The 25,140-nt window shown below is 37.7% G+C and overlaps 1 protein-coding gene across 1 annotated transcript in view; it reads left to right on the top strand.

Annotated features, from left to right (window-relative positions):
- The first annotated feature begins 2,408 nt into the window (after positions 1-2,408).
- BTAF1 (BTAF1 RNA polymerase II, B-TFIID transcription factor-associated, 170kDa) overlaps positions 2,409-25,140 on the top strand; it is a 36,874-nt gene continuing 14,142 nt past the window's right edge. Inside the window, exons 1-21 of the mRNA XM_010000125.1 lie at positions 2,409-2,568; positions 3,164-3,203; positions 4,599-4,722; positions 5,729-5,843; positions 8,800-8,946; positions 10,646-10,809; positions 11,176-11,312; positions 11,948-12,059; positions 13,259-13,327; positions 14,499-14,588; positions 16,075-16,170; positions 16,398-16,574; positions 17,064-17,204; positions 17,343-17,467; positions 18,923-19,043; positions 19,120-19,224; positions 19,460-19,609; positions 20,241-20,383; positions 20,556-20,730; positions 21,192-21,395; positions 24,491-24,917. Of these exons, the coding sequence (XP_009998427.1) occupies positions 2,409-2,568; positions 3,164-3,203; positions 4,599-4,722; positions 5,729-5,843; positions 8,800-8,946; positions 10,646-10,809; positions 11,176-11,312; positions 11,948-12,059; positions 13,259-13,327; positions 14,499-14,588; positions 16,075-16,170; positions 16,398-16,574; positions 17,064-17,204; positions 17,343-17,467; positions 18,923-19,043; positions 19,120-19,224; positions 19,460-19,609; positions 20,241-20,383; positions 20,556-20,730; positions 21,192-21,395; positions 24,491-24,917 (3,022 nt within the window). The remainder of the gene's footprint in view (positions 2,569-3,163; positions 3,204-4,598; positions 4,723-5,728; positions 5,844-8,799; positions 8,947-10,645; positions 10,810-11,175; positions 11,313-11,947; positions 12,060-13,258; positions 13,328-14,498; positions 14,589-16,074; positions 16,171-16,397; positions 16,575-17,063; positions 17,205-17,342; positions 17,468-18,922; positions 19,044-19,119; positions 19,225-19,459; positions 19,610-20,240; positions 20,384-20,555; positions 20,731-21,191; positions 21,396-24,490; positions 24,918-25,140) is intronic.

Here is a 25,140-nt window from a genome sequence, read left to right as displayed (position 1 = left end):
TGCTGAAACCAGTCCACTCAGAATGCTTACACATATCAGGATCTTTATATTGTTCAGATACACGTCTCATGTTTTGGAAGCATTTTGGAGATACTGTTGGTAGCTTCTGCATTTTGACTTGGCCATTAGCTATGCCTGCTACTAGTTTTCAAATGCCTCTATAGCTGAAGGGGCTTCAAATCCACATCATCCAGTTTTCCACAAGAGTGCAGTAAGATTCACTTTAGTATTAAGCTGTTCCTTCAAATGCATATCTGTGCTGTTTAAAGACAGATTAGTATGAAGAATAGAACAGGTGTTGTTTTTTTTTAATATTTGTCTACTGTGTCTGAGTACAGTCATATCTAACTTAGTTTTGCCACATATTCAGCATTAAACTGATTGGAAAGCAGTGACTAGAACATGGAATTACCGTGCTCTCTGGAGAGTGCCACTGAGTTAGTTGTGATGGCTCTCTTGAAAGTACTTGCTCTTGTGTTGTCATTTTTTTTAAATTGTCTTCGCTGTGATAATGCACTGGAAGAACAAAAGGCTTGTTATATTGAGTGAGTGGAAGTCAGTAGTAGTTTCTGTGTACTTTTATTCACAAAACCTCCTTTAGCTAACTGAACTAAGCCTATGCCTAATCATTCAGCATAGCTGTGTTGATTAGAGAGATGATGTTCCCCCTTATGACAGCTGACCTTGCTATTCTGATTAATAGAAATGCAGATGAAATTGTTTACTGTGAGAATTCTTCTTACCTGCAGTCTTTCTCCAAAAATTAACTATTGGGGTTTTGTTAAGTGTTCTTAAGCACCTGAATGGATGCCTTTGTGTCAGAAATATTTCTAATGACTCTCTGTTAGTGCAGAAGCTCATGCGGTATTTCTTAGAAGAAAAAAAATCTTATGCTCTTCATAAGAACTTTGAATTGCTACTCCAAGTTTTGTCTTGCTCATACACTTCAGCTGGGGTTAGAAAAATCTCAAATTTCTCAAGAGAGGAAAAAAGTATCTACCTCTTTGAACAAGTTAGTGCTTTGTAATTAGCACATGTGGCATGAGTTCACATTGAGGTGTTGTATGGTTGCTGTCCTATCAGTGAGATGTAGTTGACTCAGGATTGGAATGTGACAGTAAAAAATTATCTGAACAATTTATGAGCTAAAAGTGAAGGACTTTATATTTTTAAGCACCAATTACAGCAGTTAACGTGCAGGAGTAGGGAGCTTTAGGGTTAGATTTCATTTGTTGGTATTTAGTTTTCGTAACAATCCATAAATATCTCATTTTCTTAAATTTTTTCTTCTTGTAAACAGGCCCTGTTTTTCTTTTGCTTCTGTCTTCCATGTGCTTAGAACAACTTTCTGGCAGCATCTGTTGAACTCTTTCAATAAAATAATTTAAAAAATTGTCTACGTTGTGGAGCATTTCAGTCTACCACACTGATTTGCACTTGTGTTATGTTTGTGAATGATGTAAGCCTTGCAGTGCTCTCCTTGCAGTGCTGTCTAGCATGAGAGGCAGAGAACACATGCTGTTAGAAAACTCTTAGTTCTCTTTGGATTTAAGAACTAGTTTAGATACTGTTAGTTTGTTCTGAGAATGGAAACCCTTTCAGAACTTAGGAAATTTATTTCCAAATTGCAAGTTCTCAAAATTAATTGGTTCAGAACTGAAACTTAGAATGAAAACTAAAAAAAAATAAAATAGTGCTGCTGATCAGAGACTTTCTTGGTGATACCCTTCCAGTTACAATAGAATTCAGGCTCTGCAATACTTGTTGCAGGAAAGCCAACACTTAACAATCTTAATACCTCCAAAATATTAACCGCTTGGGTATTAGTCATCATGGAAGTCTGATGGGAAAGGAAGAATGATTAGCATGACCAGCAGTACTGTTAGTCAGACATTGTTATCTGTATTTGTTAATCCTGTTCCCATTTATTTTGCTGGTGTTGAACTCTGAAACTGCCCTTTAGTGATGTGAGGCAATAGAGGTTTTGGTTTATTTTGCATTTGTGTGTTAAGCATATTATAACATAAAATCTTAAATTGCAAACCAAGTATATTGCAGGTTAAAAAAACCCCAACAAACAACTAAATATATTTTTTTGGGTAACACAACTTCAAAAACTTGTGGCTTTTAGTGGATACCCAGTGCTGTAACTAAAATTGCAACTAAACTTGAGGTTTTTTTGAGGGTAGGCCATCATAGTGGTTTCCTCCTTTTTTGGCACATGAAGAGTTCTAGCTGAGGAAGTGGTCTAAATTTCATATTCTGCTTGACTTTGGAGATGAAAAAAAAGATACTTTATTATGCTCTGGTTTGAGCCAGGACACAACCAATTTTCATTTATTTGACTTTTCAGTTAAGTCTTTCTAAGTCAATGCACTTTCTGAAATTAACAACATGTTTTTCAGTCCATGTCTGCTGCTAGAACTGGTAACACTGTAGATATTGCTGGAGAATGGTATGCAGAACCAAGGTCATTGCTTGGTTCTGCTAATCTTGGGTGCTGGAAACCAAAGGGAGGAGAAAGGATAACACCTGTTACCCTCTTACAGGGAGAAATGGACGAGACAGGTAACTCAAAATTGACCAAATGCAGTATTTCATCCCATACGTGTCATACTCAGTATAAATCTGAGGGATTGTAGAGTGTTTTGAGTTGGAGGGGACCTTAAAGATCATCTAGTTCCAACCCCCCTGTGTGGGCAGGGACACCTCCCACTGGATCAGGTTGCTCAGGGCCCTATCCAGCCTGGCCTTGAACACTTCCAGGGATGGGGCTTCTACTGCTTCCCTGGGCAACCTATTCCAGTGTCTCACCACACTCACACTAAAGAATCTCTTCCTTGTGTCCATCCTAAATCTCCTGTTTTTCCTTGTAAAAAGTCCTTCCCCAGCTATCCTGTAAGCCCCTTTCAGGTACTGGAAGGATCACAATGGTCAAGCGCTCTTCAGCCGCAGCTAGCATCCTGGGAGGACTCCATCTCTTCTTCTGCCTTTTATCCTGATCTGTGTGTTCCTAAATCTGGTTCATATCACCCTGTGAGTCCAGGAGTCCATTCCAGGACATCCCCAGGGCCTGGAGCCTCAGTGGGGACATGAGCCTTATTGCAGGGGGTGTGTAATTTTGGTTTAGTATACATTTGTACATATTTCATTTTTTTCATAGTTATTGTTTCATTAAAGCTGTGTGGCTTCATTTCCAACCTGTAAGTCTCCCTTATTCTTTTTCTGGGAAGGGAGTGGGGTTAATAGAGAATGTCTGTCAGTCAATTAATTGCTGGCCCAGTGTTAAGCCTTGACATAGTTAGAAGTATGGGTGGTGTTAAGTGACAGAATTACTGAATATGGAACACTGAAGCTTTAGAAGGAATGAAGACTGAAAGGGGCGAGTTTAAGAATGAGAGAACAAACATGTTAGTTCAAGCTGTGGTTGCTCTGCAAGCCAGGATATTTTGTACTGAATACTGAGTGCAGCAAATCAGGTTGAGTTATTACTGTAAAATACACAAAGGAAAAAATACTGGTAAATAACTAAATATGTAGTATGTTCTTCCTTACTAGTCCATTATCATTGATACAGGAGGGTTGGATCTATTAAGCTTTTGCTTTTCTCCTTGACTGTCCTATAACACAAATCTACTAGGTTAGATATATTTGCATATTTTTTAATGTAACTTTAAAACTATTTACTAACTAATAAAACATAGCAACTGAAATGGTAGTTTTATCTACAGAAATTGAAATGGGATTGCCTATTTTAGTAGTAGGAAGTTAATTATTTCAAAGCTGGCAAATATCAGAAGTCTGGCTAAAATACTATAATTATTTGAAATACTCCCAGTTAGAAAATTGGGGTTTTTTTTGTCTAATGGGTATTTACTGTAGTATCCCCAGCTGCTGAAGCATTTGCATTTTGGAACTGTATTTCTGTAATAGTACTGCCTTGGCTCTGTAGCACTGTTGTTTCTACTGCATTGTGATATGTTATAGGATATTCTCAAGAGTAAGTGGTTTAAGCATGTCAAAGAAAATACAATCCAGTGATACTGGAAAGAGGTGGGGTTTTTTATGTTTAAGTGATTGGAGCTATTGTTAAAGGCTATTTGGATGAAATGTAATTTAGTAGCAACAGAAGGGCAAATGTTTTGCCTGTTTTTTTCCTGTAGTTGTTAAAATTTAGGGTATGTGAGGAAGAGCTGTTCAGGGCATCTGTTTATTTTGTTAGGCTGATGTAGGTGAGCTGCACTGCTGTGAAAATTCTAGCCTCATTGTAATATTTGGAGGAGCATTTTTTAAGTTTAGAAGTGACACTTCTGGTTGCATTACATGGACAGATTCTGGATTTAATTTTCTTTTCTAATTGCAAATTTTTAAAAACTAGTATTTATAATAGTTTAAGTTTTTGCTTACTAAATTAAGTGTGCTTTTATGACAAGTATGCTTGTTAGGAAAGCATACATTTGTCGCCTTCTCAATTGACAGTCTTCAGGCAAATATTTCTGTGCATTAGATAAACTGAAAAATGTGGGGGAATATAAATAGAAATGGGCAGCTGGACTATGTATAGTGTAACATTTTCATATTTTGTCAATCCTGTTTAGGCTCGATCGTCTCTTTATTTTACTGGACACTGGTACAACACCAGTAACGAGAAAAGCAGCTGCACAGCAACTTGGGGAAGTAGTGAAACTGCATCCTCATGAACTGAATAACCTCTTGTCTAAAGTAAGCATCTTTTTTTTTTTTTTTTAGCTTGTTTTCAGGGCTTTAAAGGGGTTGGGGTTCTGTGAGAAGAAGACAAGGCATAGTAATCTTGTGTTCTATGGAAACAGTAGTCTGAAGAAAATAAGGAGACTGTTTCTGTTAAATTTGCTGTTTTCTCAGACTCTGAAATGGTTACAAAAATGAGGTTTCACTTTGCATTCAGTATTGATACGGAATGTTTGCTGTAAGTTCAGCTCTTCTGTAAAGAGCTCTACTGTCTTACAAAAAAATTCTGCTCCTGCCTTTAGAGATTGTTACTGATGTGATACAGCATTAAAAATATAGAAGACTGCATGTCTTTAAAAGGACCGGAAAATGGGAAGTGATTTCTATTAGTTTGAGACTTCAACCTGGCCAAGTCCAATAAGAACACCAAAAATAGTCTGTATCTGACAGCTGGAGATGGCTGAGTGACCTCAATTCTGCTCTTATTAAATAGTTGCCCTCACCGCAATTGATAGTATCAACAGAGCAACCAACGAATCATGAATATCAAACCACTTTCAGAGAAAGAAATAGTTTTTCCAGGTTTGAGACATAGTGTTAAATTAGTTTAGAAGGGCATATCTTGCCTCAGTTGACCCATGTTGTCTCTCTACTTCGGTTAAATTACTTAAAAGTTTTAAGGTTTGTTAATCTCTTTTGAACACATAGTTTTAGATAGCAAAAAGCCAAAAGTCTCAAGCCTTGTTTAGTACCTGGCAGAAATTAAGGTTGAGTTTGACTGATGGGACTAAGTATGTCCTATGAATTCTTTATGTTGAGCTGCAGTGAGAGTTCTGCCAAGCAGTAAGCAATATAGAGAAGGCTGCTCACATTTCTTTAGTTTTTCTTGTCCATTGTTTTTCTTGTTTTGAATATTGCCTTAATCCCTAGCATTAAAAATGTGTTTAATAGTGTAAAACAGCTGATGGATTTTCTGAAAGTACATTTAAAGCAAATATTTATTTTTGATCTCTCCTTAAAGGTGTTAGTGTATTTAAGAAGTACCAATTGGGATACACGTATTGCAGCTGGCCAGGCTGTTGAAGCAATAGTGAAAAACGTACCTGAGTGGAATCCAACACCAAGAGCAAAGCAAGGTGCTTCTTAAATGAATGATATTAAATTGTTTATCTGATGCAAACTGATAGTGATATAACACTTTTCAAGGCAACTATGTCATTCTAGTTTTTTAATGTGCTTAGACTGTTGTAAACCTCTTTGATTTTACATGTTCAGAATCAATTAAAACAATGTCTGTCCTTTGTTTCTTCTAAAAATCTTTCTTGTGCTCTATACCCTTAAAAAGCTTTACTTTTATAAAGAAAAGTAATAACTAGTAAAATGGCAAAAATTTTAACCAATTAACTTTGTCATTATAATTTACACACCTTCTTTCTTCTCTGTTCCTTTGCTCAAAGCACCTTTCTGAGGGAGGTAAAATGGTATGGGTTACATGCATTGTCCAGTTCTTGCTTATCTGCCTACCACATAGGACTTTGATGTAGTAGTCAAATAGGTGTTTTACAGTGGTTACATTTAAGTTCTTAGATTTGCTATAAATCACTTAACATTTCATTAAACATATGCAAAAAGATAACTTTTTCTTCGGGTCTGAAGAAATGTAGGTGGTGTTTATTTTGTAGTGTTTTGTAAGCACTTAGACTCATTCTACTGTAAATGAAAAAGCTTTCATAAATACGTGTGAATGTGGGATTAAACAAACCAGACTAAATGCTATATTTCTTGTAGGCAACAATTGTATTTATACTGCTGGCTGTAATTCAGGAGGGTGGTGAATTATGTAGGAATTAACAGTCTTTTGGAATACTAAACTGGACATGACTAGGAGCCACAAAACACATCTTGGAGTGTTGAGGGGGAGGGAATACTTTGGAGGTGAATTCATAACCAGGAAGTAAGATGCCTTGTCAGAATCACAGAATGTTAGGAGTTGGAAGCAACCTTTGGAGGTTCTAGAGTATAACTTCCTTTCCAGAGCAGGACTCACAGAATCTAGGGCAGGTCGCAAAAACACATTCAGACAGGGCTTGAAAGTTTCCAGAAAAGGAGACTCCACAACCTCTCTGGGCAGCCTGTTCCAGTGCTCTGTCACCCTTTCACTAAAGAAGGCTTTCCTAATATTGAGGTGGAACTTCTTGTGCTCTAGTTTGCATCCTTTGCTCCTAGTCCTATCACAGTGCACCACTGAAAAGAGATTGGCCCCTCCTTGAGATCCATGCTTCAGATATTTATATACATTAGTAAGATCCCCTCTCAGTCTTCTCTAGACAAAACAGCCAGAGGTCTCTCAGCCTTTCCTTATAAGACAGGTCTTCCAGTCCTTTAATCATCCTTATAGCCCCCTGTTGGACTCTCTCAAGTAAATCTCTCTCTCTCCCAAACTGGGGAGCCCAGAACTGGACACAGTACTCCAGGTCTAGTCTCGCTAGGGCAGAGTAGAGGGGGAAGATAACCTCTCTCCACCTGTTTGACACTCTTTTTAATGCACCTCAGGATGCCACTGGCTGCCTTGGCCATGTGGGCACATTGCTGTATTGTCCACAAGGATGCCAAGGCCCTTTTCCACAGAGCTGCTTTCTAGCGAGTCAGCTTTTAACCTGTTTTGGTGTATGTTCTTGTTCCTTCCCAGGTGCATGACTCTACACTTGTTGAGTCTCATTATGTTCCCCTTTGCCCAGCTCTCCAGTCTGTCCAGGTCTTGTTGAATGGTTACACAGCCTCCTGGTGTATCAGCCAATCCTCTCAGTTTTGTGTCATTAGCAAACTTGCTGAGGATACACTCTATCCCCTCATCCAGGTTGTTGAAGATGTTGAGCAGGACTGGACCCACTAGTTACAGGTCTCCAGCTGGATTCTACAGCATTGGTCGCTATCCTCTGGATTCTATTGTCTAGCCAGTTCTCAATCCATCTCACTGTCCACTCTTCTACCCATACTTCGTGAGCTTGTTATGAGGATGTTATGAGAGATAGTGTCAAAAGCCTTGGTAAGGTCAAGGCATCCTACATCCACTGGTCTTCTGCTTCAGTCACAACATCATAGAAGGCTATCAGATTAATCAAACATGATTTCCCTTTGGTAAATCCATGATAGCTACTCCTCAAACTTCTGCTCTTCATGTGCTTAGAGATGGCCTCTGGAATGAGCTGCTCCATTGTTGTTCCGGGGATGGAGGTGAGGCTGACTGGTCTGTAGTTTCCTGGATCATCCTTCTCACCCTTTTTGGATACTGGAGTGGCTTTGGCTTTCTTCCAGTCCTCAGGCACCTCTTCTGTTTGCCATGATCTTTTGAAAATGTTGGAGAGTGTTAGAGCAACAACATCCCAACACTCATGGGTGCATCCTGTCAGGGCCCACTGATCTGTTTGTATTCAATTTACTTAATGGATCTCTAACCCAGTCCTCATTGACCAGAGGAGAGTCATCCTACCTCCAGGCTTTCTCTCTTATATCCAGAGTTTAGGATTCACAAGAGCTGGTCTTTGGAGTAAAGACTGAAGCAAAGAAGGTATTCGGTAACTGTCTTCTCTGCATCCTCTGTTACTTTTCTGTATCAGTATTGGACTGCACTGTACCTGGATTTGAGAAGAGCTGATAACTAGACTTCAGCAGCCCTTACCAGCTGTTTTTCTTCTGTACCTGCTAAGACTACACTCCAGCTTCCATAGCAGAAATGCTTGGCTGTTGATCATATGATAGATACAATGTTGGCATGATACTTACTTGAACTATTTGTGATCCAGTGACAGAGAAGACACAATGGTATGTCATTGTCCAACATTTTAAAAAGCTACATTTTTCAAGGGAAAAACGATTTTTTTAATATATTCAATTAAGTGTGTTAAGCGAGCTTTCTCAATCTGTCTTTGAGAAATGAATGCTTTACACTTTGTGAATCAAAATGCTGTATGTCTGATACTTCCTTTGGAGGAGATAAATTATTTCTTCCCTGTTCTCTTGCTTAATCTTCTGCCAGAACTTTGAACAAAAATTTCATTATGTCCTTTATATTGTTTTCAATGTCCTATCTAGAACCAGGCTCAGAAAGTCCTATGGAAGATTCACCTTCAACAGATCGGTTGCGTTTTGACAGATTTGATATATGTCGGTTGTTGAAACATGGTGCATCTCTTCTTGGATCTGCTGGCGCAGAATTTGAAGTCCAAGATGATAAATCAGGTATATCTTTAAATTTAAGTTGCAGACAAGAAAACTTCCTGATTTCAAAACGTTTGTTGTGGCATCCATGGTTTCTCAGAATGCTAGGAAATTTTGGTTTGTATTATCTTAAGTTGAATGATTTTATTTTTTTTAGGAGTGTGTATAATTTTTCTTGTATCAGAATTAGTTTGTGTACAGGGGGAAACCTGAAAGAGTATTAAAGACTTCTGTAGGATTTCAGTACACTCTTTTAAGAAGTGCAGGAACTATCACCACTTGGTCTTCATTAAAACTGTGTTCCCAAATAGAGTAGTAGGCTTATTTAAAAGCTTGAAGGTTTCAAATACTACATTGCCTGAAAAATACTGTGTTAAAACTTAAGTTGGAAGGTCAAGTATCAGTGCTTGTGTGATATCTTGTTTTCAGTCACTTGCCTGATACCTTTCTGCAACTGTTTAGCTGAGTTGGTTTGTATCAGTGTATTGGCATTGAAGTAATCCAAGGTGGGTTTTTTGCTGTTGCTGTACTCCCCTGCTGTAATTCAGTCCATTTTCCAGTTTCTGCAACAAGTGAAATCATGCTATAGATAAGAATATGCTCTACCTGCATAGCCTTGATTCACTTGTTCCCTGCTTGTGACACTTGCTGTGCAGTGTACACAGAAGATCACTAGCTCAGCAAGGAACAGAACCTATGGCTGCTGACACTTAAGTACAATCTTGTCTGTTAAGCCTCACTGCTGTGTTATCGCTTGCCACCTTTTATGCTAGGTTAATAGGGTGTTGTACAAGTTCCGTCTCTTCTAATGAAACCTTATTTGTTCAGAAATCAAATAGATGGAATAGGACACTATTTCATAGAAATCTATTACCATAGAAATCTGGTATTTATCCCAAGTTCATATGACAGTGTATACATTTTATTAATGGAAATAAAATATATAATATAAAAAAAGCAAATAGCGTTAGATGCTGCTTTTTTAACTGGTGGGAAACTGTACAAAGGCTGTTTTCTGCATTCCATAGCTGCTTTCTCTTTCAAGTGAGTAGCCAATGTGAATGGATGTAAAGCAAGTTGAGTAATCTTTGACACTTATTCCAAAGATGAACTTCTGAAAGGGAAATATCTTTTAGAGAATGTAGGTTGTTTCTCTGTCAGTTAAATGCAATTGAAAAAAAAGCTTATCGGTATAGATATAATTACTAATTACTACTCAACGTGGTGTATGTTCTGCTAATATTGGTCACCTGCTTACTAGCTTATGTGCAGATATTTGACCAAAAAAAAATTGTGTCCTCGTTTCCATACCACATATGTAAAAGAGACTGAAGTCTGACAGCTCTGTAGGCTACAAGTTTTGGTTTACTTGGAGGTTTTATTCTATTCAGGCACTAAAAATAACCTTATTTTTAGTGTAAATGTGGGTGCTTTCAAAGTCTAGCTGTTCAGTAATTAGTGTTGAAGCTTCACTATATTATTGAGTTCACTTCTGTTAATTTCCTAAATGAGCCTTACTAGACACTAGTATGGCATCAGCAGCAGGGAAGGTCTTCCTAGGAATGGTTGTGGTTTCATTTGAAAGATTGTGTAGATGTATTAGCCAAATATGATTGAATTCTGTAACTCTTATTATTCCAATGAGCAAATAAATCTTCAATAATACATCTGGTTGGAAGTCTTACACATTTTCGCTTTTTAAAAAACTTATTTTTTTAAGGTGAAATTGATCCTAAGGAGAGGATTGCACGACAGAGGAAACTGTTACAAAAGAAACTTGGCTTAGACATGGGTGCTGCAATTGGGATGAATACTGAAGATCTGTTCAATGATGAAGATCTGGACTATTCGCCTTCTTCAGTTTCACTAGTAAACAAACAACCTGTAGGTAAAACCTTGGGCTATTTGACTGCGAGGAATAATAAAGTGGATTTGCTTTATTTCATAGAATAATAAAAGCATTTAGGTTAGAAAAGGCCTCTAAGATCATAAACCTAACACTGCCAAGTACAGCAAAGTTTTGATTCTGCAGTTACAATCTTTAAGTATCAATGTCCAATTAATGTCTAATATGGTATGCTTTAGCTTCCTGAATTCTTATGCCCCATAGTTGCATGTTGATGTTGTTTGATGTTAAACTGCTGCTCTGAGTTTCAAATGATAAAGGGTTGGGGAATCTTGAGAGCAATGTGGGTTTGGGAATTTTTCAGGACTTTAAGAAGAATTGATAATGAATGACTTATCTTTCAGACTCTTCAGGCTGCTGAGTTAATTGACTCAGAGTTTCGAGCTGGTATGAGTAGTAGACAAAAAAATAAAGCCAAAAGAATGGCTAAGCTGTTTGCAAAGCAAAGATCCAGAGATGCAGTGGAAACTAATGAGAAGAGGTAAAATAGTGAACTGATTTTATTTCGGTTAAGCTGGGATTGTGATTTATCTGTTGAAAAACTTCCTTAAATCTTTGCATCTTAATCTTTTATGTGCTGATGGTAAAAACACTTGCTTGTGTGCCATACTTATTCCACATGGGGCTTTGTTAAAGACCTAGCTTCAGGGGGATCTTGAAATAATGGGATGCTGGAGTTGAGATTTGTGGTTTGTTCCTGTTATTAAATATGGCTTGAAAATAGTGTCTGAAAATGTGGTGTTTAAGAAGATGAACAATAACTAAGAATTTCAGTTATAACTTTCTAATATATGCTCTGTTTCTCACTGCAATTTATAGTGACAGAGTATTATCCCTATTGTGTTTATAACAAGCTATAAACAAAATTATCTTTCCATGATTTTTTTCAGTTTAAGAATTTCTGTAATTCTTAGAAAAGGCTGAGGATTTTGGACAGCATTCTGCTTTCTCCTCACTGAATTATTTCACGTGTAAACGTAACTATTTCACTTATATAACAATGTTAAACTTCTTTGTTTTATGTTCTTGCCACACTTATTTGATCTGAGACTTCAGTTGTAGAAGTAATTCTAAAGCATACCTTCAGTTCATAAACTGGTACTTGTTCTTTCTCAGCAATGATAGCACTGATGGGGAACCAGAAGAAAAGAGAAGAAAAGTTGCAACTGTTGTCATCAACCAGCCTGCCACAGACTCAAAAACATCGGTAGAAAATGCTACAGAAGAGGTATTTATTTTCTGCTGTTAGCAGAAATGATCATTCAGTTTTTAGCACAGTAATGTAAAACAAAACTTCTATGCTCCCAAATCCTTTAGCTAAGCATGGGAGAAATGGAGCAAAGAATGCTGTTGCCAGCTTGCTTTTATAGGTAGTGAAGCAAATGGGCTTCAAACTTTGCATAGCATTGAGGAAGAAAACGTGTTTAATGCATTGGTAGCAGTTTGTGACCCAAATGAACCTGAGTAGGTGGATTACAGGTTTCAGACCTGGGTGTTAAACTGTAAAACTGTGCTAAACACTCAGATGAAAGGATTACACTGAGCCATAAATAATTTGATCTAAATGTTCATGTACACTTTATTTAATCTTTGCCTTACCTTAATTAGGCTTAATTTAGAATTAAGTTCTATCTTTAGTAGTTGAAGATTTAAACAATTATCTTAGTCTTAGAAAAACTTACTGATGGTACATGGAAGTTTAAAGAGACTTGATCTTGATTAGACTCTATTCTACAATTATTTTTTTTCTAAACATAGCTTAGTAATTAGATTCTTCGCAAAGCAAAGATTGGGAAGCAAATTTGAGAGATTAATGATAACTGCAGGCTGAATAGCTCTTGAGTTAACAGCCTTTCAAATGCTCTGTGTTTGTGATGGCATGAACTTAAAAATACTAGTATCAACATACGCTTTCCACAGCCATGTCAGTTTCCCTGTAGGAAATTTTGGGATAGTGGTTATGTGGGATGTATTTTGAAAAGTGTGGTGTTTATACTGGTTTAATTTACCCAGTTTGGATACACAGCGTGATTTCAAACTGAGACTTGCCTCTTATGTTCTTTAAGGCAAAGTTCATGACTTTATAGAATGACTGGGGAGGATAAGAGACTTTGCTTAATTTTCTGCCTTAGCATGGTCCCTAAGGGGAGGCTGAATTGCAGAACATTGCAATTGATTGCCATAGAGAAGAGGTTACACAATAACAGACAAACTGCGTGAACTTTTTTAAAGAGCTGGTGCCAATCAGCAAACTTTCTGAAGTGCTGAAGAAGGTTGGTTGTTTTTTCAGTTCTGTCCAGCAACAAGGAAAAACACTTAAGCTTTTGGAGGTCTTTATCTTCATCTAAGCGACATTCATTGTAAGAAGTGATTGCCTAATCTCTTACTCTTTCAATCTTCTACTTGACAATTTTTTTATAAATTTAGGCAAATGAATGGCCTCTGGAAAGCTTTTGTGAAGAGGTGTGCAATGATCTCTTTAACCCTTCTTGGGAGGTAAGATGTGCAGTATCTAAGGTGTAACTATAGATTTTAAAAAGGCTTCAACAGAAGCACGAAGATTGTATGTGTAGTACTTAAAAGCATTTGCTAGATAGCAAGAATTACATCAACCATAAATACAGGCTACGTAGCCAAGGTGAATCTGCTTTTAGGGAACTTAAGTGATTTTTAAGTCTTATTTAAAGGGGGAAGGAAAACATGTGCAATGTATACTCAAGTGGAGAGTGGGAAAGATATAGAAAGCAGTGATTATAAGTGAGAATTTTCAAAGTATTTAAATTAAAGTAGAGTAAAAGCACGAATCTATGGTCAAAAAGATGAAGCAATTAAAATGGACTTGGATGCATCAAGAGCTTAAGGAATATTTTATGAGTATTGCTGATAACAGCGGCATGTTTGTCTGATGCTAAGCTAGTAAAAAAAGGGGGAGATCAATCCTTTGGTAACAGAGTAGGCTATTCTTAATTAGTAAAGTTATCTTAATTTATAAAAAGGGATTTCTAACTTTTTTTTTTAGAATTATAGTAAATGCCAGTTACAAACACTATATTTTTGGTTACTTAGACAACCTATTTTCAAGATTCAATATCTGTTCTGCTCACCCTTTTATTCAATCCTTTTACTGTTTTCCACAAACTTTATCAGTTCCAACCAAAACTTTGAAATAGCTGATAATGGTGTCTCTTCCTTGAGCAGAAGATGGAAATAACTGCTGTCAACTAACTTCAGTTTTTTTTAATAAAAGTTGGTCTTTTTAAAGATTAATATTGCTTCCATTTAGCTTAGGAATTTACTAAAACCAGTAGTATCTTCTAGTTGCTCTTTCTCTGACAACTAATGTCTTATAGTGAGGCAAAACTAAATGGATACTGTACTGCAAATATTGTAACAATATCTTCTGTGTTGGAAAATAGAAGCAATTCTTATTTGTTCCTGTCCACAAGCTGGCAAATACTTAGGAAGAAAAAAAGGTTGGTTTTGGACAGATTAGTATATGATTTGATCCAATAAAATAACACCCTTTCTTACAAGTTTAAGTACCACTAACTCTCCAGCACTTGAAACATCTCTATTAAGACTAAAGTATTTGTTTCAGTTACCCAGTGTGGTTTTTATCTTCTGTTCCTAAATATATAAAAAATTACTTTTTATTTCACTTTTCTAGGTTCGACATGGTGCAGGTACTGGACTGAGAGAGATACTTAAAGCTCATGGCAAAAGTGGTGGTAAAATGGGAGACAGCTCTTTAGAAGAGGTACGTTTCCATTCATGTAGACTTAACACCTTACTTAAAGTTTGGAAAACAGACTTCTGAAAATACTTAAGCTTCGCAGGAGGTGTGTGATCTGGGCAATATAAACTGAGATTTGATCAAAATTGGGATGAAATTGTATGCACTGATAAAATATTTACATTATTTTTAAAAGGTCTGTGCAAAAAACAATTCTACTTTGTAAGCAGCCATTAATTTGTTGACTGTGTGTAAAGTTATTAGAAATTAGCTTCCATACTAGAAAATAGTATTTTCAGGTCATGGTAAGGGTGTGCTGAAGCAGAATTGACAAGTTGATGATGTAACTCTAGTAAAGTATCTTAGACCATCCAATTCTATTAACTTAAATAGTAACTTTATTGGTCTGCTTGCTGTGTTATGATGATAAAAAGTATTTAAATCATGTATTTAAAATTAAGACACTTAAAAAATATACCCTGACAGTAATAACTTGTTTACTAATTGTGAATCTTACCCATATTCATACTGACTTGCCTAATCTAAAAGAAGCTGGGAGAGCTTGTGGGTTAGAGCATGTGGAAGAATGAGGATATACATTTATCAAATATAAATTGAGCTACTTCAGCATACTTTGTATAATAGGAAATCAAAAGTTATGGCTCCTTGATTCCATGTGGAGTAGTATTTGCTCCATGAGTCTGTACGGTAATAACACACACTGCAATGATAAGATACTTTAAACAGCATCTTAAATAGTTAAGGAAAGAGTGTGTGTGCTCCAGGCTAGTTTCAAAGGCTGCTGTGTATGCTATATGCAGGCTATAATTCTTTGACATGTATGGGAATATGAAAATCACAATAGGATGAATTTTTTTTCATGAAAACAGTAGTTTTCAAGGGAAGTGGTGAGCTAGTAAGCAACCAGTGGAGATGAGAAAGATGATGCCTGAGCTGTTGCTTTTATGGGGCTTCTGCTCTGAGATTGAGGTACAGAGATACTGGGTCTTGAACAGAGCCCAGAGATTCGAGACAAGCTTGGTCTAAATTGCTTTGTTATATCTGGAGGAGACATGGCTGAAGAGAGAGTTCCTTTCACTGGACCTTTTGCAGTGGAGAAGTACTGCTTCATAGTTTATTTGTAAATATTATTCAAACACATACTAAATTCATTTGCCTATGACATGTGGACATTAGTCAGTATAGATTATCTGAATGATCTTACCTTTGTCTGCTGTGTAGGGGTAAAGTTATCTGTCTACCTTACCAGGTGCTCTCTAGCCTTTTGACAAAGGTATTATATGTTTGTTAAAAATAATTGTATTTTTAATAACCCAGGTGAGCACAGTTAGTGCTGACTATTTTGCTTTGACTGTCTATGCAACATTATATTCAGTGAATTTAAACATATCTTATAATGTCTTTTATATAATTATTAACTAAAACAAGCATATCAGAAACCCTTCATGAGTAAGTATAGTCAAGGTGTTCAACTCTTTTCTTTTTACAGATGATTCAACAGCATCAGGAGTGGCTAGAAGACTTGGTTATTAGACTTCTTTGTGTGTTTGCATTAGACAGATTTGGAGACTTTGTTTCAGATGAAGTAAGTTGTCTCTGAACAGATTAGATCAGCAGGCTTCTGCAGGAGATAATGCAGATCAGCTATGCTTTGTACAGTGCTACTGCATGCGCCTGTTGTAACTGCTCACACATGCTTATTGCAAAGTAGCCAATACATACATTTCACCTTGTTTCTGACTCTGCACAAACTGTCATCTTTCTAATTCAAATTTCATACAGAAATCTGTTTTATCATTTACTTTATCCTAGGTGGTAGCACCAGTACGTGAGACTTGTGCTCAGACTTTGGGAGTGGTGTTGAAACATATGAATGAGACTGGAGTTCATAAAACTGTGGATGTTCTCCTGAAGCTGCTTACACAGGAACAGTGGGAAGTGAGACATGGTGGTCTCTTAGGAATAAAGTATGCTTTGGCAGTACGTCAGGTAATAACCCCCATGAGAAACTGCAGAGAGCTTTGGAACAAAAAGCTTCTGTCAGAGTTCTGGATGTGGCTGAACAGTAGATAAGTATGAAAGAGCAAGCTTGCTTGCGTTGCAGCCTCACGTGAGTTATTAGATCTATGACTGGCTGCAAAAATGTATTAAAGTTGTACTGCTATAACTTGATAAGCACAAAACATTCTAGAAGCTATACTTGCCTGGCTTTGGTGATGCTTTCATATACAAGATTAACAGTCTGGTGCTACAAGAAGTTTAGTCTATTCATAATATTATTGTGCAAACACCTGAACTTTGTTTACACCAAAACTGGTTTGACTTCATGAATGGTAATGTACAATATTTCTATTATAGTCTTGGACCTGTAGCTTCTGTTTTACATAACAAACAGGTTTATTCACACACTCTGTATATCTTAGTTTTTTTGGGCATTATATGCTTTTTAAGTTTAAAAATGCTTTGATATTTTTGCAGGACATGATCAACACTTTGTTACCTAAAGTGTTGCCTGCAATAATTGAAGGTCTCCAAGATCTGGATGATGATGTCCGAGCTGTTGCTGCAGCATCTTTAGTACCAGTGGTGGAAAGCTTGGTCCAACTTCAGTCTCAGAAGGTGACTGAATTGTTTTCCATCAATTCTAATGGAAAAATTCACTTTTGGTCTGAGTGAAGAAAATGCTTAGACGCAGCACTTGTATTTTCCTTTTTGGTTTTTTTTTTTTACGATAACAGCTTCTGCTTATTTGTGTAGGTGCCTTTTATTCTTAATACCTTGTGGGATGCACTTCTGGAGTTAGATGACTTGACTGCTTCCACAAACAGTATCATGATCCTTCTTTCTTCCCTTCTGACTTATCCTCAGGTCCGCAAATGCAGGTAACTTTAAAAATTATTATTGCTTCACCATTGCAGGTTTGACTGTCCAGTTATTTTCAAATTGGAATAATCAAAGTTGCTTTCAAATCATGTGCCAAAGATATTTAAATCAGTATTGTAATTTTATTCTTACCTTTCCTTAAAGTGAAGGTTAGGACAGTGCTTTTGTTTTCATTACATGAGTAAAAGGCAACAAAATAATTTAAAAGTACTAGACATTGTTTATCTCAGACCTTCACTGCCCCCTCCCCACTCCTCCTCTGTCTACATTCATCTTGTGTATTTTGGTACAGGGTATTGGCTCCACTCAAATGGTGGTCCTGCCCACAAACTCCTTGTTTGTTCCTTGTTGACAAATTCCAGATGAGAACAGACTGTTAAAACACATGCATGTACCTGTAGAACTTTACTATTGGAATAGTTCTAAAGACAGCTATGAACCTGAATATTCACGTAACAACCAGTAATTCTGTGACTGGTTGAAGACAATACCAAGTTCTTCTCTGGGACTGTGTTAGTATGTTAACACTTTTCATAAAATACATGGTAAGCTCATGGCATCTGCACTTAAGGTAGATGATTTACACATCTTCTCTTTCTCATCCTATATGATTGTCACTGCTGAAGCTGGGGTTTGCCCAATTACAAGATCAAGAATAAAGTTTTGTCAATAATGCTGTCTTTTTAATTGAGCATATACTGTTTGCATCAGTTGATGTGCAAGTTCATGCACAAAAGATCCAAGCCTGGTTTTAATTATTTCTAAACTCATAAATGCCTAATAGATCCCCTTTTTCTAAATAGTTGAACAAAGCCCAAAGTATAATCTGGGAAACAACATGGTCAAATTATATACTTGACTCTCCTATTCCTTTATACCCATAAAAACGTAGTCTTTTCCTGAAAACAGATACTGACTCAAACTATTTTAAATGTTTAAGCTGTAGTGACTTGATCCTTCTCTTAAAATCATAGAATGGTTTGGGTTGGAAGAGATGAGACCTTAAAGGTCATGTAGTTCCAACCCCCCTACATGGGCAGGGACATCTTCCACTAGACCAGGTTGCTCAAAGCCCTATCCAAACTGACCTTGACGCAGCCTGTTCCAGTGTCTCGGTACCCTCACACTGAAGAATTTTCTCCTAATCTCTAACTTAAATCTCCCCTCTTCCAGCTTAAAACCATTGCCCCTAGTCCTGTCACTCTGCACATCCTGGTGAAAAGTCCCTCCCCAGCTTTCCTTTTGGCTCCTTTCAGGTACTGGAAGGCTGCTATAAGGTCTTCTCGGAGCCTTCTCTTCAAGAAATCACTAAAATCACCAAGCATATGCAGTAATATTTTTCTTTTCAAAGAAGTTTTGTTTTGGATAAACTTTATAACTGAGGATAAATTAACTTGGCTCTGTTTATTTTTTTTCCCCATGTCCTGCCTCTCCATCTCCCCTTCATGTACTAGTATTCAGCAATCGCTGACAGTTTTGGTCCCGCGTGTGTGGCCCTTCTTGCATCACACTATCTCTTCTGTCCGAAAAGCAGCACTGGAAACATTATTCACACTGCTGTCCACCCAAGACCAGGTAAGAACTGGAATTACTAGTGTTTTACTATGATACATATGGTAATTTGCTTGATCGTATGATATCCTTGTTTCAGAGCTCATCAACATGGCTGACTCCAATTCTCCAAGATATGCTGAGACACATATTTCAATTTTGTATCTTAGAAAGCAACCAAGAAATTTTGGATCTTATTCACAAGGTATTTGCATGACTTATGACCTAGATACAATGTTTTTGTATCCTGCTCATTTTTTATCCGCTGCACTTTTATGCAGATAAAGAATAATGTGTCCATGTTAATAATTTTCAAGTTAAGTGATTTGATGCTTTACTGTAGAATGAAGAATAGGATGGTTCCTACAGTTTATCAGCACATAGATGATCTTATAAATTGTATAAATTTGTTGTGATTCCCACTATTTTTCTTTCCCAAGGTATGGCTGGAACTGTTAAACAAGGCATCTGTACAGTATGTAGTTGCAGCTGCATGTCCATGGATGGGAGCCTGGCTCTGCTTAATGATGCAGCCATCTCATTTACCCATTGACTTAAACATGTTGCTAGAAGTAAAAACAAGATCAAAAGTAAGTGAAATGTTACCTCAGTAACTGTTCTGTCCTACTGGAGAAAGTAGGAAATTGATTACCTGTATTTAAAGACACCTTCTAAAGGTGTTAGAGGTGAATGGTGGTGCCTTTCTTCAACTCTAAATGTTACCTGTCTTACAAACCTCAAGTCTGTAGAACGAAATAGTTCTTGTTAGGTTACCCATGAGAATCTGAAGTTCTGTCATGTGGCACGTTCCCTGTGAATACCTTCTAAAGTCTATTTACATGGTTCCATAACCATCACGGTTCCAAACTCCATCCATTTACAGGACTGAGTCTTAAAGCATTGTGTTATTTATGAAAACATGCTGGAGGATGCTTCCTTTTTCCTCTATGTGGACTTGGTCTGTCAGCTATATGTTAACTATTTGGTTTAACATTATAGTGAAGGAACCATATCCTACATTTAATAGGACCATAAAATACTATTAGCGGAGAGGTGATTTACAATTATTAACTACTTTAAGAAGCCTGTTATCCACAGAACATTCTGGCTTAGTCCAACTTCTGCAGGTTATGCTAGTTACTGGAAATGCAACGGAATATAAATTCATCTTTCCTATTACAAACACACTTACTTCCAACCTCTCCCAATTTTACTCCATAGGAAAAGGCAGGAGCTAAACTACGTCAAGGTCAAACCCAGAATAAGGAAGTGATTCAGGAATATATTGCTGGGGCAGAGAGCATTGCAGAAGATCCAGCAACCCGGGATTATGTGGTCATGCGAGCTCGAATGATGGCAGCAAAGTCAGTTTGTTGTGAATCTGAACCAAAAAAAATTAAAAGCAGTTTTTCTTTTTGTTATATAGTGGGTTTTGCCAAAATCTAATTATGTGGACTTTGTTCAAATTGAAGATGCAAAAAATTAATTGCAGAGTAATTGTAATATTTAAGTGACTGTTCTTTCTCCTTTTGTCAGGCTGCTGGGAGCGCTCTGTTGCTGCATTTGTGACCCAGGTGTAAATACTGTTACTCAAGAAATAAAGCCAGCTGAATCATTAGCTCAGCTACTGCTCTTCCACTTGAATTCTAAATCTGCCTTGCAGAGGATTAGTGTTGCATTAGTAATCTGTGAGTGGGCAGCTTTGCAAAAGGTAGGATGTTTCTGCAGCAAAAATAAATTTTCATTACTATTTTAATCTACAGCTTGTCGCCTGCTCCTTAGTTTGAAATAAAATTTCAGTTGATAAGCTGAAATGGTATTTATACATGTAAATACTAGACAATGGAGGAACATGTTACTTTGTAGCTACAAGCGAACCCTCAGAACTATGAATCAGTAAATGTATTCACATTTCTACAAATAACTCTCTGAACATGCATGTTCTAAGTTCAATGCTTTGTCTTAATGTGACTGTCTTCCCTGTATGAACTATCACTTGTTCTGGTGGCAGACTAAAGGTTTTGTTCATAATACTTAATATTCTGGGTTACAAATGTTAATGGTCTGTCTGGAAACGGAATTTTTGTAGCTAGATTGCACTGTTTAGTGCAAAAACCAAACAAAAAGAAATTGTGATTACTCAGAAATACGAATTGTCTCTTCCTGTTACAGGAGTGTAGAAGTGTGGCTGTTTGTGTGCAGCCTCGTTTACTTGGGGTCCTTTCTGAACATCTCTATTATGATGAAATTGCTGTTCCTTTTACACGAATGCAGAATGAATGTAAACAACTCATCTCATTGTTAACTGATGCAAACATTGACATTGGAAACAGAGTAAACTGCAGTGTATTCACAATCGATCAGGCTAATGAGCTGGTAAGTAGAGGCATGTCAGCCCCTCCTTCAAATCTGTTCTTGTTTTGAAATATATCTTCAGCATGATTATTAGATAGTAAATTGTAGAAATAATGTGGTGACTTTACACATCCTTGGACATGAGATATGTAATAGATCCTTACTGCTTCCCTTGTGGTCTTTACAGATGATGCCAAAAATGAAGTAGAATGCAAGATAGATATTTAACAGGAGAAAAAAATGACTGTGTTCTGACTCCAGGTGTAGATTCACTATTGAAATCTATACAGAAGAAAACAAAGCAAGCTGGTACTCCTTCAAATCACTGTCAAAAGACTAGTAAATAAACCATGTAAATTCTAGACCTCCTATCCCCCTCAGCCTCCCTAGGCCTATGTTTTAAAAGGTTTTTCCCTTACTGTTCCATTGATTTGTCATCTTAAATCTGAAAACATGAATGTTAGATGTGTTAAAAAAAAAAGGTAGCTCTTGACATGAAAAGCTCTGTAAACAAAAATACAGCAAATCACAGACTCTTAGGGATTGGAAGGGACCTTGAAAGATCATCTAGTCCAGCCCCCCTGCCAGAGCAGGGTCACCCAGAGCACATCACAGAGGAACTTGTAGAGGTGCATTTTGAATGTCTCCAGCAAAGGAGACTCTGGGCAGCCTGTTCCAGTGCTCTGTCACTTTCACAGTAAAGAAGTTTTTTCTGATATTTATGTGGAACCTCCTATGCTCCACTTTGCACCCACTGCCCCATGTCCTATCACTGGACATCACTGAAAAAAGCTCCTCCTTTACATATTTGTAAGCATTGATGAGGTTGCCCCTCAGTCTCCTCTTCTCCAAGCTGAAGAGGCCCAGCTCCCTCAGCCTTTCCTCATAAGGGAGATGTTCCACTCCATTAATCATCTTTGTGGCTCTGTGCTGGACTCTTTCAAGCAGTTCCCTGTCCTTGAACTGAGGGGCCCAGAACTGGACACAATATTTCAGATGAGAACCTCCCTTGACCTACTAACCACATCCTTTCTAATACACCCCAGGATGCCATTGGCCGCCTTGGCTACAAGGGCACATTGCTGGCTCATGGTCATCTTCTTGTCCACCAGGACCCCCGGGTCCCTTTCTCCTATGCTGCTCTCCAGCAGGTCAGCCCCCAACCTGCACTGGAACATGGGGTTGTTCTTCCCCAGATGCAAGACTCTACACTTGCCCTTGTTGAATTTCATCAAGTTTCTCCCCACCCACCTCTCCAGCCTGTCCAAGTCTCAATGAATGGCAGCACAGCCTTCTGGTGTGTCAGCCACACCTCCCAGTTTTGCATCATCAGCAAACTTGCAGAGGGCACACTCTGTTCCCTCATCCAGGTCACTGATGAAAATACTGAATGGCACCAGTCCCAGTACCGACCCCTGAGGGACTCCACCAGTCACAGGCCTCCAACTAGATTTTGTCCCATTGACCACAACTCTCTGACTTCTTCCTTTCAACCAGTTCATGATCCACTCACCACTTGACCATCAAGAGCACACTTCCTCAGTTTATCTACAAGGATGCTGTGGGGCAGCATCCCCACATGCCCATGTTGGGGCAGCAAATTAAAAGATTTTTCTTCCAACCCTAAATGGGTCTCTTAAGCAGAGAGAAAGATGAGCATGGCAGGATATAAGTGAAGAACTTGTGGATTTAAGACCCTGAGGAATAAAAGGGAGGGGTGTGGAGATTTGGGGGAATGAAGAAATAGTGATGGATGTTGCCCCCCCCAGAGTGGGGGAGGAAAGGAATTATGATCCTGTATGTGTTTGTGTACGCAACGGGGGTCTTGAGGATAAGGGTAAGAGAAGTTGATTTGTATAGTTAAGACCATGATAACCGTAGTATGATGGATCTTGACATTCTAACTTAGTTTGTAGTATTTATGTAGTAATACGCAGTAGTCTAGTCTGGAAATCCTATTGTGTATATGGACTGAGGGGATTTTGGCAGCCAATCTGATTATGGCTGCCATCAAAAATGAATAAATTCCCAAGTTAAAGCCAGACAGGATCATGTGAGCTTATAGTGATCTCTGTGAGAAGTTTTCATGTATCTGACCTGTTACTCTGGAGTCTAGTAATAGGGCTACTTGACCAATGCATGTGTTTTCAGAAGATACCCATTCTGGATTAGAAGACTCATTCCATAACTATTTGCTATTTTCTGTGGCTGTCTTCTGCACCCCTTTCAAGTTTTTTTGAAATACAGACACCAAACCTACTCTACGTTGTAGTATGGGTCTTCATGCATTAGATGTAAAAATACTATGCTCCTCTTCCTTGCTATGTATATTTTTTTTGCCCTTTGGCCATTCCTGTCATCGAGGTCATGTGGAGTAGAACTTGAGGTATCTGTAGAATGAAGCAGTGCAAGTCAGATAGTTGGAATACTTGACTATTTAAAAGGCAGAAACCAACAAGTCCCTCCCCTGCCCAAGACTAACCCTCTCAAGAGCTGTCATCTTTCCTTTAATTAGGAGCTTAAATATCCTAAGTTTAGCATTTCCACGACTCCATGTAGCTTTTATCTGTTTCCTGTGAAAGATTTAAGCAACAGTAGTCACCAGTTGTGACTGGAGGAGGATATGCCAAGTCCTGCAGCTACTGTACTGTGCTCAGTTTTTGCATAGATTTTTATCCCAGTCTTCTTTCCTCAAAAGAAAATCATCTTAGAAACAACTTCTTCATGAACAGGACCTTGCACATCTTTTCTGGTCTCTTGTATTCATGGCATATTATCTTTTGCATATCTGTCGTGTGCTTGCATATTGCCAGAATATCTGGGTATATCTGGCAGATATAGGACATTCTAAATTTGGAGGAGTATGTAAGCTCCTCTTTTAGGTTTGGGAATCTAGACTTGAAAATGTTCATGATATGCCTGATTTTCCCCTTGAGGTGCAGTTCAAGATTACAGAAACTATATTTTGGAGCATTTCCTGCTATTTGCTGGAAAAATGGAGATGATAATACTCAGTGAGGTGGCTCATATTATGGCATGAAAACTGCAGTTTTCAGGGGATATCCCGTTTTAAAGTAAATGAAACAGATTTGTAACTCTTTCTTCCTTTTTACTAGGTTACTTCCGTTTTCAATGAAGTGACATCATCCTTTACTTTGAATCCTAAAATTCTGCAACAATTGGACAGTAAACGGCAACAGGTCCAAATGACTGTTACAGAAACAAATCAAGAATGGCAAGTGTTGCATCTGCGAGTCCATACATTTGCTGCATGTGCAGTTGTGAACTTGCAGCAACTTCCAGAAAAACTAAATCCTGTTATAAAACCCTTAATGGAAGCTATCAAAAAAGAGGAGAATACACTTGTACAAAACTATGTGGCTTCATGTATAGCAAAGTTACTTCAGCAGTGTACAACAAGGTCTCCTTGTCCCAACTCAAAAATTATAAAAAATCTCTGCAACTCTCTCTGTGTGGATCCACATCTTACCCCATTAGCAGCGTGTCCTGCACAGCCTCAGACTAGCCATGAGAACTCAAAAGGTATGGTATCTAAGACTGCCTGGATTCATAAAATGTCTGCTTGTCTCTGAACTGTTGAAATGAGTATTTAAGTGAATCTTTTTTTCAGTGTTCTTAAAATGCCAGCAACTGAGTCTTCAATTATTAGTAATTATTTCATTTAGATATCTTAAAATACACACTGTGTACAATTTTTCACAGATTTGGCATATAAAAGACCTTTGTTCCCATTTTCAATTATTTA

The sequence above is a fragment of the Chaetura pelagica genome, unplaced genomic scaffold (genome assembly GCF_000747805.2).
Source record: "Chaetura pelagica isolate M959 unplaced genomic scaffold, ChaPel_1.0 scaffold436, whole genome shotgun sequence".
Taxonomy (NCBI): domain Eukaryota; kingdom Metazoa; phylum Chordata; class Aves; order Apodiformes; family Apodidae; genus Chaetura; species Chaetura pelagica.
This window is presented reverse-complemented; position numbering and strand designations above follow the sequence as displayed.